The sequence below is a fragment of the Oncorhynchus mykiss genome, chromosome 17, assembly GCF_013265735.2.
Source record: "Oncorhynchus mykiss isolate Arlee chromosome 17, USDA_OmykA_1.1, whole genome shotgun sequence".
Lineage (NCBI taxonomy): Eukaryota > Metazoa > Chordata > Actinopteri > Salmoniformes > Salmonidae > Oncorhynchus > Oncorhynchus mykiss.
The window spans coordinates 82718278-82732098 of NC_048581.1; the positions used below are offsets into that span (position 1 = coordinate 82718278).

Consider the following 13821-nt stretch of genomic DNA (forward strand, 5'->3'; position numbering starts at 1 on the left):
CTGGGCCTTTGGAACTCTTTTGAGCACGGGGCGGACCCAAACAGTGCAGAGCTACATTCGCAATGCAATACCGCCGACCTTGCTGCTTAAAAAAAAAAAAAGGTTCCTCTTTATGCATTTTGATCCTCCATGGCCACCATACTGCAATAATTCCAAAGAACTGTACCCCTCTGCCTTACCTCTGTACTCCCTCCTCTCCTCCTTCTCAGTCCCTCCTCTCCTCCTCACTCCCTCCTCTCCTCCTCCTCACTCCCTCCTCTCCTCCTCTGCACTCCCTCCTCTCCTCTTCTGCACTCCCTCCTCTCCTCCTCTGCACTCGCTCCTCTCCTCCTCACTCCCTCCTCTCCTCACCCTCTCCTCTCCTCCTCTGCACTCCCTACTCTCCTCCTCACCCTCTCCTCTCCTCCTCTGCACTCCCTACTCTCCTCCTCATTCCCTCCTCTCCTCCTCCGTACTCCCTCCTCTCCTCCTCCTCACTCCCTCCTCTCCTCCTCCTCACTCCCACTCCTCCTCACTCCCTCCCTCCTCTCCTCCTTCGTACTCACTCCTCTCCTCCTCCTCACTCCTTCTCCTCCTCCTCACTCCCTCCTCTCCTCCTTCGTACTCCCTCCTCTCCTCATCCTTACTCCATCCTCTCCTCCTCCTCCCTCCCTCCTCTTCCTCCTCACTCCCTCCTCTCCTCCTCCGCACTCCCTTCTCTTTTCAAATTCACTACTTCATGTAAACTATATGAATAACAATGTATATAATCTATAACCCTTACAAATGTGTACCAATCCTGATTCACATTACAGTAGGCCTCTGCAGTATGATGCATTACCACACGTGACCAGTTGATGACACTGAATACAAGAGATTGCGTTGGATTGCAGCATAGAAAATCTTTATAAATAACTTATACAAGGCTTATACAAGGAGACTGTTCATGTGATGGAGTAAACAAAAAAAAACAACAAAAACATTTCAAATGTCACATAGTGATACAAAACGTGATAATATATAACCTGTTACATCAGTTTATAGATTAAACATTTGCAGACATTCATACGGTATTATTATGTGCTGTGATTATATAATTATGCATTATAACAATCCATAAATGAATACAAAAAATGTGCAAATATGCAAACTGCGTGTGAAGACTACTGGTGTTGGTGGGGGTGTTGGTGGGGGTGGTGGGGTTGGAGAAGTGGGTGTAAACATGGGAAATAAAGCTGTATCATCCCCTGCTCTCTTCCATTTCCTCCTCTTCTCACTTAGACAGTTTACTGATGACCCGGATTAAGGCTCCGTTCTCGTCCTTCAGTCTCTGGTTCTCATTCTTCAGCTCTGTCTGGACCTGTGGAGGACAGCAGACAACACGCAGACAGAGAGGGTTATGGTTGGAGTTGGGGTTAGAGTTGGGGTTATGGTTGGGGTTAAGGTTCGGGTTGAGGTTATGGTTGGGGTTGTGGTGGGGTTAGGGTTGGGGTTAGGGTTATGATTGGGGTTGGGGTTAAGGTTAGGGTTATGGTTATGATTGGGGTTAGGGTTGGAGTTATGGTTAGGGTTAAGGTTAGGGTTGGAGTTATGGTTATGGTTGGGGTTAGGGTTGGGTTATGGTTGAGATTAGGGGTTATGGGTGGGGTTAGGGGTTATGGTTGGGGTTAGGGGTTAGTTGAGGTTGGGGTTATGGTTAGGGTTATGGTTGGGATTAGGGTTAGGGTTGGGGTTAGGGGTTAGTTGGGGTTGTGGTTATGGGATTAGGGTTGCGGTTAGGGTTGGGATTAGGGTTGGGGTTATGGTTGGGATTAGGGTTGGGGTTAGGGTGAAGCAAATCCAGTTCAAGTTTGATTCACAGAACAAATGACAACGACACTCATCACCAACCTCCCTCCGAGTCAACTGAACATGTAATGTTCTCCCACAAGATTGTCTATTTTCAGTTTAGTGTTCCATCTTTATTGAGACCTCTCATTCAGAGACAACAAAAGGTTGTTGTCTGTACCCTCCTGTATGGAACACAGCAGATGCTTGTGGCAGTAGTGATTGTGGAGGAATACCAATGGTGTACTCACTCCATGAATATAAATCAATGCACTCACACATTTCACAGCCAACGGAGCATAATGATTACATAATGGTGGCAAATGATGTCAGCTTAGAATACCACACCACACACCATTTATGCTTTGTCACTGCTGGCTTGAGACTCGGGCTGCATCGCAACTGGCACATTTGACCAGAAAGCAGTGCATTTTTAAGGGAACAGGGTGTCGTTTGAGACAGACACACTACAGTACCAAGGCACGTCCCAGAGGGATATTCCCTGTTCAGCAGCTTGCTCTGTCTATCTGCAGGGCAACTTTGTGATGGCTCGGCCTCCTGCGGAGACTATGTTTTGGAAATATGTTCTGTCTCTGCTGTGGCTAGGTATAGTCTATTGGAGGTTCTCAAGAAGTACAAGAACTGGCATCAAGCCACAAGAAAACGACCCCAAATTGGTCAGACCTTGAACATCTCTCAGTATCAATTCAGGAAATTCACCATTATTGCAACTGGACAGATACCTTCACTTCATCTTCCATGTCTGATATCTTCTTCTGCAGGACACGTGTTTCCTACAGAGAGGAGAGGAGACATGTCACAATGGTGGAGACATGTCACAGTGAGACTGAACATGATGAGGCTCCCAGAGAGGAGAGCAGACATGTCACAGTGAGACTGAACATGATGAGGCTCCCAGAGAGGAGAGGAGACATGTCCCAGTGAGACTGAACATGATGAGGCTCACAGAGAGGAGAGGAGAGGAGACATGTCACAGTGAGACTGAACATGATGAGGCTCCCAGAGAGGAGAGGAGACATGTCACAGTGAGACTGAACATGATGAGGCTCCCAGAGAGGAGAGGAGACATGTCCCAGTGAGACTGAACATGATGAGGCTCACAGAGAGGAGAGGAGACATGTCACAGTGAGACTGAACATGATGAGGCTCCCAGAGAGGAGAGGAGACATGTCACAGTGAGACTGAACATGATGAGGCTCCCAGAGAGGAGAGGAGACATGTCACAGTGAGACTGAACATGATGAGGCTCCCAGAGAGGAGAGGAGACATGTCCCAGTGAGACTGAACATGATGAGGCTCACAGAGAGGAGAGGAGAGGAGACATGTCACAGTGAGACTGAACATGATGAGGCTCCCAGAGAGGAGAGGAGTGAGACTGAACATGATGTGACTACCAGACTTACCATGACTGGACCTATGAGCTATTAAAATAACATATAATGAAGGCCAAGAGAGAAGTTAAAAGTGCATAAGCAAACATTCAGTGACATAAGGATCTCACCCGTTTTTCTGTCTCAAGCATGGACCTTTCATTGGACCTTTCAGTCATGGTTATCTTTCTCTGCAATGCAAAAGCCCACGGTTAAAATGGGGACAATGAGAAGAGCGCAATCCTTGAAGCCGGCAGACATTTCTCATATATACCTTTGAAAACAACCACCACCTCACAAGCATACTACCGTACTTCACAAATAATACCTCCCAAGCATTTACCTCTGGAATCAGCCAATGCATCTTCCTTGCATAACCTGTCACATTCTTCACACTCCTGCAACTTTCCTGATTGTATTGTGCAGTGGTCATTGCAGTAGGATATGGAAGAGTTATTCCACCATGAATTTGACAAGAACTGTACACTGGAAATCACAACGATAAGCAATAAAATTGCACAAACAGACACATACAGTGCATTCGGAAAGTATTCAGACCCCTTGACTTTTTACACATTTTTTACATTACAGCCTTAGTCTAAAATGTATTAAAATGTTTTTTCCCCCTTATCAATCTACACACAATACCCCATAGCGACAAACAGTACTTTGATGAAGCATTACAGCCTCGAGTCTTCTTGAGTCTGACGCTACAAGCTTGGCACACCTGTATTTGACAAGTTTCTTCCATTCTTCTCTGCAAATCCTCCCAAGCTATGTCAGGATGCACAGCAATTTTTAGGTCTCTCTAGAGCTGTTTGATCGGGTTCAAGTCTGGGCTCTGGCTGGGCTACTCGAGGACATTCAGAGACTCCTGCATTGTCTTAGTTGTGTGCTTAGGGTCGTTGTCCTTTTGGAAGGTGAATATTCGCCCCAGTCTGAGGTTCTGAGCGCTCTAGAGCAGGTTTTCATCAAGGCTCTCTCTGTACTTCGCTCTGTTCAGCTTTCCCTCGATCCTGACTAGTCTCCCAGTCCCTGCCGCTGAAAAACATCCCCACAGCATGATGCTGCCACCTCCATGCTTCATCGTAGGGATGGTGCCAGGTTTCCACCAGATGTTACACTTGGCATTCAGGCCAAAGAGTTCAATCTTGGTTTCATCAGACCAGAGAATCTTGTTTCTCATGGTCTAAGAGTCTTTAGGTGCCTTTTGGCAAACTCAAAGCGGGCTGTCATGTGCCTTTTACTGAGGATTGGCTTCCATCTGGCCACTCTACCATAAAGACTTGATTGATGGAGTGCTGCAGAGATGGTTGTCCTTCTGGAATGTTCTCCCATCTCCACAGAGGAACTCTGGAGGTCTGTCAGAGTGACCATCGGGTTCTTGGTCACCTCCATGACCAAGGCCCTTCTCCTCCGATTGCTCAGTTTGGCCTGACGGCCAGCTCTAGGAACAGTCTTGGTGGTTCCAAATTCTTCCATTTAAGAATGATGGAGGCCACTGTGTTCTTGTGGACCTTCAATGCTGCAGAAATGTTTTGTTACCCTTCCCCAGATCTGTGCCTCAACACACAACATCTTCTGCACATCTACCATTCCAGTGTTTAATTGCTATATTGTAATTACTTTGCCACCTGCTGCTTTGCACCCCAGTATCTCCACTTGCACATTCATCTTCTGCACATCTACCATTTCAGTGTTTAATTGCTATATTGTAATTACTTTGCCACCATGGCCTATTTATTGCCTTAACTCCCTTATCTTACCTCATTTGCACTCACTGTATATGGACTTTTTGTTTTCTTTTGTTCTACTGTATTACTGACTGTATGTTCTGTTTATTCCATGTGTAACTCTGTGTTGTTGTATGTGTTGAATTGCTATGCTTTATCTTGGCCAGGTCGCAGTTGCAAATGAGAACTTGTTCTCAACTAGCCTACCTGGTTAAATAAAGGTGAAAAAAAAAATAACACAATCCTGTCTCTGAGCTCTAAGGACAATTCCTTCGACCTTATGGCATGGTTTTTGTTCTGACATGCACTGTCAACTCTGTGACCTTATATAGACAGGTGTTTTCCTTTCTAAATCATGTCCAATCAGTTGAATTTACCACAGGTGGACTCTAATCAAGTTGTTGAAACATCTCAAGAATGATCAATGGAAACCGGATACAGCTAAGTAAAATTTCGAGTCTCATGGCAAAGAGTCTGAATACTTATGTAAATAAGGTACTTCAGTTTTATAATTTGTATACATTTGCAAAATTGTCTAAAACCTGTTTTTGCTTTGGCATTGTGGGGTATTGTGTGTAGATTGATGAGGAAACGTGTATTTAATCCATTTTAGAATAAGGCTGTAACGTAACAAAATGTGGAAAAAGTCAAGTGATCTGAATACTTTCCAAATGCACTGTACTTCTTCATTGGACTCTTCATCTGATTTCTGCAGTTTCGTTTGATGTTTAGGATGATGGTTTGTTGGCTTGACTTGGACTGAAATAGGTTCCGGTACTAATTTTGAGTGCCGGTGCTGTTTACTGTAGATTTAGGTGCAGAAGTGCCACAATACTTTTGAGCTAATATTCTATAAGAGCAACAGTAGCTCAAGCAATAGAACATTTGAGGTGCCGGTACACAGATCCAGTGAGCTCCTGCCCAAGTCAGCCACTGGTTGAGGAACAATTAAAAAAAAAAAAATGTTTACAATGACTGTTTGTTGGGGAACTATTTTGTGTGGTGGATGAATACCAGTTGGGGATAATCACCTGTGTCACTCTCTCCAGCTGAGTCTGCACCAATACCAGCTCCTGTTTGCTGCCCTGCAGCCTGGACTTGAGTCTCTCATTGGTAGACAAGGCCTCCTCGTACATCTGTGATGCACAGGATCCCACAGCAAACTCAGACCCAGAACATCATTACATGCCATATAATTTGAATTAGGCTGTCAACCAGTTGTGTTTTTCATGTAGCCTGATCTCCAATTCAAATCAAAGTTTATTTGTCACATACCCAGGATACAGCGGGGTGTAAACAGTGAAATGAAATGCTAACTTGTGAACTACCTCTCAACAGTGCAATGAAATACCATGTAATACCATTTTGGGTTACACTGTACTTGAACCCACAGTCATAAGGGCTACAAAACAATGTCATTATCATGACATAACAGATTTATAACAGAACATTAGCAAACTACGGCAATTTTCCCAAGTTACAGGTTACCTTCTTATAGTCAGTGCACCCTGCCTCCTCCTCTGCTTTTTTCCGCGCTGCCATTCTGTTTTCCCTTCGAGCATCATAGGCCTCTCGGTCGTAAGCACCAGACGAGTCCAGTCTGAGGGTAAGATTGCACAGCTGAACCTGAATCTACTGCACTGTGTCAGAGCTTAATCACCAATGTACCTTTGACCCTAATTGTAATAACAATCAGTTGCAATCTAGACCTGAGTGACCAATGGCTGTTAGGATATGTTTCAATGCCTGATAGTGAAAATCTAAAGCACACCTGTGTCTTTTGATGAAGTTAATTGAGTTGAAAGCATCTTACCTGGACACTCTTTCATGCTGAAAACAAACAGAGAAGATATGTCACTTACAAAATGCATAGAACATTAGTCGTTTTGGATGATCTGCAACACTGAGGTGTAATGTCTTCTGACAGCAGAGCTGTGAAGATGAGCACTTTGTAAAAGGCCTTTGTGTCCTGTATGCATAAAGATTATGTGCTGCAATTACATTTTTACATTTCAGCTCACGTGGCCAGGAAAACCCCATGGCCCTAGTTATGAACTCTCATAGAAGGCTAACAGAAGACCTTCACACTGTCCTGCAGCCAAGCATGTGGATATCAGCAGAGAGCATCTTGGGATGAAACTCGATACTCACGCCAAGTTAGAGAAGGACAGTGGAAACAGTCACATGTGCAAACTGAGACGCAGAGATAAAGCTAAACACATCCAAAAAAGGTAATAACTATGGCAGCGGCTTAGCCTGGGAATCTTGACGGTTATTGCCTGCTGAAGGGTTGGAAACAGGGGATATGAATCTGTTTTTAAAGAGACACTCCCGCAAAAATGGCAATGTTGGCAATGGCATTAATTTGTTACTTCAGTCACTTGTGGATTTATTTCAGTAGAAGAGTTGAAAAGGTTATTCCTGATACAATACAATATACAATACTATAGGATAGAATAGGAGATGCGTTCCACTGCAGGCATAATCATTCCCGCTAGAAAATGTCCTCAGTGATTCTCTTCCAGTGTTTGGCCAGCCCCTGACCTCTGTGTTCTCAGGCTGCAGCGGACAGCCTGCTTCCGTTTTCAAGCCTGTGCCACTTTCTATGTGTCCAGGGAACCATGACGAGCAAGCACTTTGTCAGGCAATTTCAAGAGTTCAGCCCTCAGAGACAAATATTTAGGCTTTTACGCCATGGTATGCAACAGTGAGCAAGAGTGAAGGCTTTAAAACATTGCTTCAATTGACGTCAATTGATTTGGTTAACAATGTAAGAATACATAAATATTTTCTTGTTTTTTGTGCACTCGCCTATTATTGCTTCAAGAATAAAAGAGACTTGAACTGAAGTCTGGAAAACAAACTTAAGGTCATACACACATGCATAAGAACTCATTGCAGTGTTTAGACATAACACACCAAGTAAGGCTCTATGGAGACAGATATAAATTCACCTGAATTGTTCAAGGGGCTCTAGAAGGATCATGTATAAACACACAGGAATGGTTCCCATCAGACATCAACAAGCTCTCAGGATGTTCTCTCTCTGTCTGTGTCAACACTGTCAGCTCTCTCTTATTAAAGAGTCTGTCTTTGTGCTTGGAGCCATTGTAAGTTATCATTAACAAGGCTTACCTCCTGAAGCTCTGCTTGGATCTGGCACTGGGAGAAGCTGGGCTGTGATGGGGAGTGCCTGCTCTGAGTCTAACATGCCTCAGCGAAGCCTTCCACCATGACCAGACCCAGCCAGGAATAACCCCAATAAATCTAACCCTTCCACCATGACCAACCCAGCCAGGAATAACCCTTATTATATCTAACCCTTCCACCATGACCAACCCAGCCAGGAATAACCCCTATAATATCTAACCCTTCCACCATGACCAACCCAGCCAGGAATAACCCTTATTATATCTAACCCTTCCACCATGACCAACCCAGCCAGGAATAACCCCTATAATATCTAACCCTTCCACCATGACCAACCCAGCCAGGAATAACCCCTATAATATCTAACCCTTCCACCATGACCAACCCAGCCAGGAATAACCCCTATAATACCCAACCCTTCCACCATGACCAACCCAGCCAGGAATAACCCTTATAATATCTAACCCCTAGGCATTTCATGTAGATCAAAAATAGTTGGATGCTGTAAACAATATGGTTGTAGGTCCATCTGGTTCTCTAGTAGGCTTGTATTGATTAATCATTACACCAATAGAATCCTTTCAGATTCACACCAGTGCCCAGAATGTTGGAGCTAGTGGTTGTTTGTGGACCAGGCCAGTCTTTCTTTGTGCTCCCCTCCTACTCTGTTAGATCCGATGGGGGACTTCCTGTCTGCTGACTAGCTCTTCCAAAGAAGAAAATGTGATATATATATATATATATATATATATATATATATATATATATATATATATATATATATATATATATCACATCACATTTTCAGAGGCATGCGTTCAAGTGGGTCCCCCTGATATCACTCTGCACAAGACTCAGCACGTTCCTGCACACAAGCCAGCCGGGAAAACAAAACAGGAAAATGTTTAAGAAGTTATAATAAGAAGTTGATCTCAACTGTTTACTCAAGCAGTGATACGATATATATATATATATATATATTTATATATATATATACATATAACCATATTCTTTACATCATATATATATGAAAAAAGGCATGAACAGCTGATTCATATATATATGATGTAAACAATATGGTTGTTTATATATATATATATTTATTTGTATATATATCGTATCACTGCTTGAGTAAACAGTTGAGATCAACTTCTTATTACAACTTCTTAAACATTTTCCTGTTTTGTTTTCCCGGCTGGCTCGTGTGCAGGAACATGTTGAGTCTTATCCAGGGTGATATCAGGGGGACCCACTTGAACGCAAGCCTCTGAAAGGGTTTGATCTAGTTGATCCTGTCTGATAAGTATCTTCAATGACAATCTGAGTTGTATATATGTCAGCTGTCTCTTTTGTTAAGTTACACAGGACTCCTCTCAGTCAAATTCCGAGGCAACTTTCTTCCTTGTGAAAAAATTGCATGGAGCTGATGATGTCATGGAAACTCAAAAGTTATCTGACACTTATATGACCAGTCGTGGGAGTGAAATGCTGAGGCTGTATTGGACGGATTCTGGACCTCACAAAGAGAGAGAGAGAGAGAGTCTGTGTATGAGTACACTTTGTATGTTTAATGTGTTTTACAATTATATTTGAATAGTTACATCCATGCAGCTGAGTCTGAAACTTCCTATTCCTTTAGTCAAATTTACTCCCACATAAGCCACTTGGCTCAAGAGGGCTAATCACCATCGCTCACTACAATCTTCATGAAACAATTACAAAGGTTTCCACTAAAAGCATGAACAGTATGCCATAACACCTATGGTATTAGACATCAACATAGTGCTTGGCTAGTCTGGAGAGCTCAAAACTAATGGTTAAAGTTATAAGTCAAGCATGGCATTTTATCTGATCCACAGCTTTTTTCAACACATGGCAATGTTTCCAAAAGGCAGCCTAGGCGTCTCCTTGTTATTGCCCATAGAAAAGAGAAGTAATCTGTTCTTACTTTGAGGCTTCTGGAGGTCGGCGAGGGTTTAGCGGGAGACAAATCAGTGGATGACTTTCTTGTGCGTGGCTGATCCTTTGCGTTGCGGGGGGAGAGGTGAGATGACATCGCTGCAGGATAATCTCCACTGCATGAGGTTCATGTGGAGTCCAGCGGTCCGGTCCAACCAACTTGATTCCAAAAGACTACTGCATGAACAATCCAGTGACACACAGTTAAAATCCCTGTGATGTGAATGAAGGTGGTGAAGGGACAGAGTCAGGATTGTGATCAAAATTATAGAGTGCTAATGAGACAGAAATAGCTGTGGTCAGGAGTGTGATCTCACTCCAGGTGATGTTGAGTGATCCTGAGATGAGATGAGTGGAAGGTGAGTAGCAAAAGGGATGGAGCTGTGGAGGAGGAAGAGGGTGGGCGCTGGGCGGTGCTGTAGACTGTATGGGGAGGGACACTGCCTGGGACTTGACAGCAGTGTCGCTAATGAGAGCACTCTCTGGACTGTGGTGATTCAACAAAAATGAAAACTTCAAAGTAAAGCACTCGGCTCTCATTCTGCCTGACAGCCTCTCGCTCTCTCTCTTTCTGCTTCACTGTCTCTCTTTCCCCCTCTTTCTTTAATCACCCTTTGGTCTGAGCTATGGACTAATATGGATTTGTTGGACATTGGAATTTGTTATGAAGATAATAAAAAAATGTAATTCGTCATTTTTAAATCTCATTTCACAGCTTCACAAACATGGCTGCCAGTATCCCCTTGTTAGTGTGTGCATGATGCAACAGCAGAGAGACAGAAGGGGTAGGAGGGGATCTGGAGAGAGGGAGATATGGAGGGGTAGGAGGGGATCTGCAGAGAGGGGGGTAGGGGAGGATCTGGAGAGAGGGAGAGAGAGGGTAGAAGGGCATCTGGAGAGAGGGGAGAAGGAGGGGATATGGAGAGAGGGAGCAGGGGGTAGGAGGGGATCTGGAGAGGGAGAGAGGGGGGTAGGAGGGATCTGGAGAGAGGGAGCGGGGGGAAGGAGGGATCTGGAGAAGGGGGAGAAGGAGGGGATCTGGAGAGAGGGAGCGGGGGGAAGGAGGGATCTGGAGAAGGGGGAGAGGGGGTGTAGGAGGGATCTGGAGAAAGCGAGAGATGGGGTAGGAGGGATCTGGAGAAAGGGAGAGATGGGGGTAGGAGGGATCTGGAGAAAGGGAGAGAGGGGGTAGGAGGGAATCTGGAGAAGGGGGAGAGGGGCTGTAGAAGGGATCTGGAGAAAGGGAGAGAGGGGGTAGGAGGGATCTGGAGAGAGGGAGCGGGGGGTAGGAGGGATCTGGAGAAGGGGGAGAGGGGGTAGGAGGGATCTGGAGAAAGGGAGAGATGGGAGTAGGAGGGGATCCTTTCCGAGAGAGAGGGAGAGAGAGAGAAAGAGAGAGAGAGAGAGAGAGAGAGAGAGAGAGAGAGTAGGAAGGGATCTGGAGAGAGGGGGTTATGAGGGGATCTGGAGAGAGAAGGGGTAAGAGGGGATCTGGAGAGTGGGGTAGGAGGGGATCTGGAGAGAGGGGGAGAGAAGGGGTAGGAGGTGATCTAGAGAGCCGGAGTAGGAGGGGACCTGGAGAGTGGGGTAGGAGGGGATCTGGAGCGAGGGGGAGAAAGGGGGTAGGAGGGGATCTGGAGAGCCGGGGTAGGAGGGGACCTGGAGAGAGGGAGAGAGAAGGGGTAGGAGGGGATCTGGAGAAAGGGGGAAAGGAGGGGTAGGAGGGGATCTAGAGAGAGGGGTAGGAGGGGGTCTGGAGAGAGGGAAAGAGAAGGTGTAGGAGGGGATCTGGAAACGGGGGGTAGGATGGGTAGAAGAGGATCTGGAGAGAGGGGGTAGAAGGGGATCTGGAGAGAGGGGGTAGAAGGGGATCTGGAGAGAGGGAGTAGAAGGGGATCTGGAGAGAGGGAACGAGGGAGTGGGGGGGTAGGAGGGATCTGGAGAAATAGGGGTAGGAGGGGATCTGGAGAGAGGGAGGTAGGAGGGATCTGGAGAAAGGGAGAGAGGGGGTAGGAGGGATCTGGAGAAAGGGAGAGAGGGGGATAGGAGGGACCTTGAGAAAAGGAGAGAGGGGGTAGGAGGTAATCTGGAGAGAGGGGGATAGGAGGGGATCTGCAGAGAGGGAGAGGTGGGGAGAGAGGGGGATAGGAGGGGATCTGGAGAAAGGGAGAGAGGGGGGTAGGAGGGGATCTGGAGAGAGGGAGAGTGCAGGAGAGAGTGCAGGAGAGAGGATCTGGAGAGAGGGAGAGAGGGGAGTAATAGGGAGAGAGGGGGTAGGAACGGGCTCTGCAGAGAGGGAGAGAGGGGGTATGGGGGAACTGCAGAGAGGGAGAGAGGGGGAGAGAGGGGGATAGGAGGGAATCTGGAGACAGGGGGAGAGAGAAGGGTAGGAGGGGATCTGGAGAAAGGGAGAGGGGGGTAGGAGGGGATCTGGAGAGAGGGAGAGAAGGGGGTAGGAAGGTATCTGGAGTTAAGGATAGAGGGGGGTAGGAGAAATCTGGGGAGAGGGGGAGAGAGGAGGGTAGGAAGGGATCTGGAGAGAGGGGGAGAGCGTGGGGGTAGAGGGAAATTATGACAACAACAGGAAGTCATTTTGGCTGGTGCTCATAATCTCTACTTCCTTTGATTAGTGCTCCCCTGATGGGTTAGTGGTCAGTGCCTGTCTAAGAATATCTTCTGGCTTCAGCATGCTATAAATACAATATACATACCTTATGGACAAATAATCACTATCTTCACTTTACAGAGAGTGAAGCATATGAGCACAATATGAAAGGTGACAATAGAAGAAATTACATTTCTGTCCTGAAATATTATAGCAAGCCATATAGCTATTTCTATCTAATCTCTTGTGGACATAATTACACATGATTTTTTTCCTTGGTTAACCAAGATTAATATCTACCCACTGTTTTTGCTCAGACCAATTGAAAAGTGATATTTACAGTAATACCACTACACAAGATGAATCAAGAAAAACAGTGTTCATTAAAGTTTAATCACACACCAGGTTGGTAATCTATATTATCTGAACAGTATATGGAAATTAACATGTTGGCATCATCTCATGGTAATATTTTACTACCAGAACTGGGTGATAACATCAGAACTGTATGGAAAAGTATTGGTCACACTTTGTCACAACAGTGAGGATGAGATACTGGCACCACCTGGTGGCATTACACAAAGTTTCCAAAGAGCTCACAAAAAGCCTGGCGGTAGAAGAACAGCATGTCCAGCACCAGACAGGGGAAACTCCAACCACATGTACAACATGTCCAGCACCAGACAGGGGAAACTCCAACCACATGTACAACATGTCCAGCACCAGACAGGGGAAACTCCAACCACATGTACAACATGTCCAGCACCAGACAGGGGAAACTCCAACCACATGTACAACATGTCCAGCACCAGACAGGGGAAACTCCAACCACATGTACAGCATGTCCAGCACCAGACAGGGGAAACTCCAACCACATGTACAACATGTCCAGCACCAGACAGGGGAAACTCCAACCACATGTACAACATGTCCAGCACCAGACAGGGGAAACTCCAACCACATGTACAACATGTCCAGCACCAGACAGGGGAAACTCCAACCACATGTACAACATGTCCAGCACCAGACAGGGGAAACTCCAACCACATGTACAACATGTCCAGCACCAGACAGGGGAAACTCCAACCACATGTACAACATGTCCAGCACCAGACAGGGGAAACTCCAACCACATGTACAACATGTCCAGCACCAGACAGGGGAAACTCCAACCACA

The 13821-nt window shown here is 45.7% G+C and overlaps 1 protein-coding gene across 2 annotated transcripts; it reads right to left on the reverse strand.

Annotated features, from left to right (window-relative positions):
- Positions 1-866: 866 nt before the first annotated feature.
- On the reverse strand, positions 867-10862 carry LOC110494720 (protein phosphatase 1 regulatory subunit 12B). 2 transcript variants are annotated; one of them, XM_021570022.2, is made up of 7 exons: positions 10029-10848; positions 6744-6760; positions 6419-6530; positions 5962-6066; positions 3329-3388; positions 2550-2600; positions 867-1339 (listed from the first exon to the last, which is right to left on the reverse strand). In XM_021570022.2, the coding sequence occupies exons 1-7, from the start codon at positions 10134-10136 to the stop codon at positions 1253-1255; spliced, it is 540 nt and encodes a 179-aa protein (XP_021425697.1). In that variant the 5' UTR covers positions 10137-10848; the 3' UTR covers positions 867-1252. The 2 variants fall into 2 exon arrangements, with proteins under 2 accessions (XP_021425697.1, XP_021425698.1); XM_021570023.2 differs by having other exon boundaries at positions 1031-1339; positions 2527-2600; positions 10029-10862.
- Between the last annotated feature and the right edge of the window lie 2959 nt (positions 10863-13821).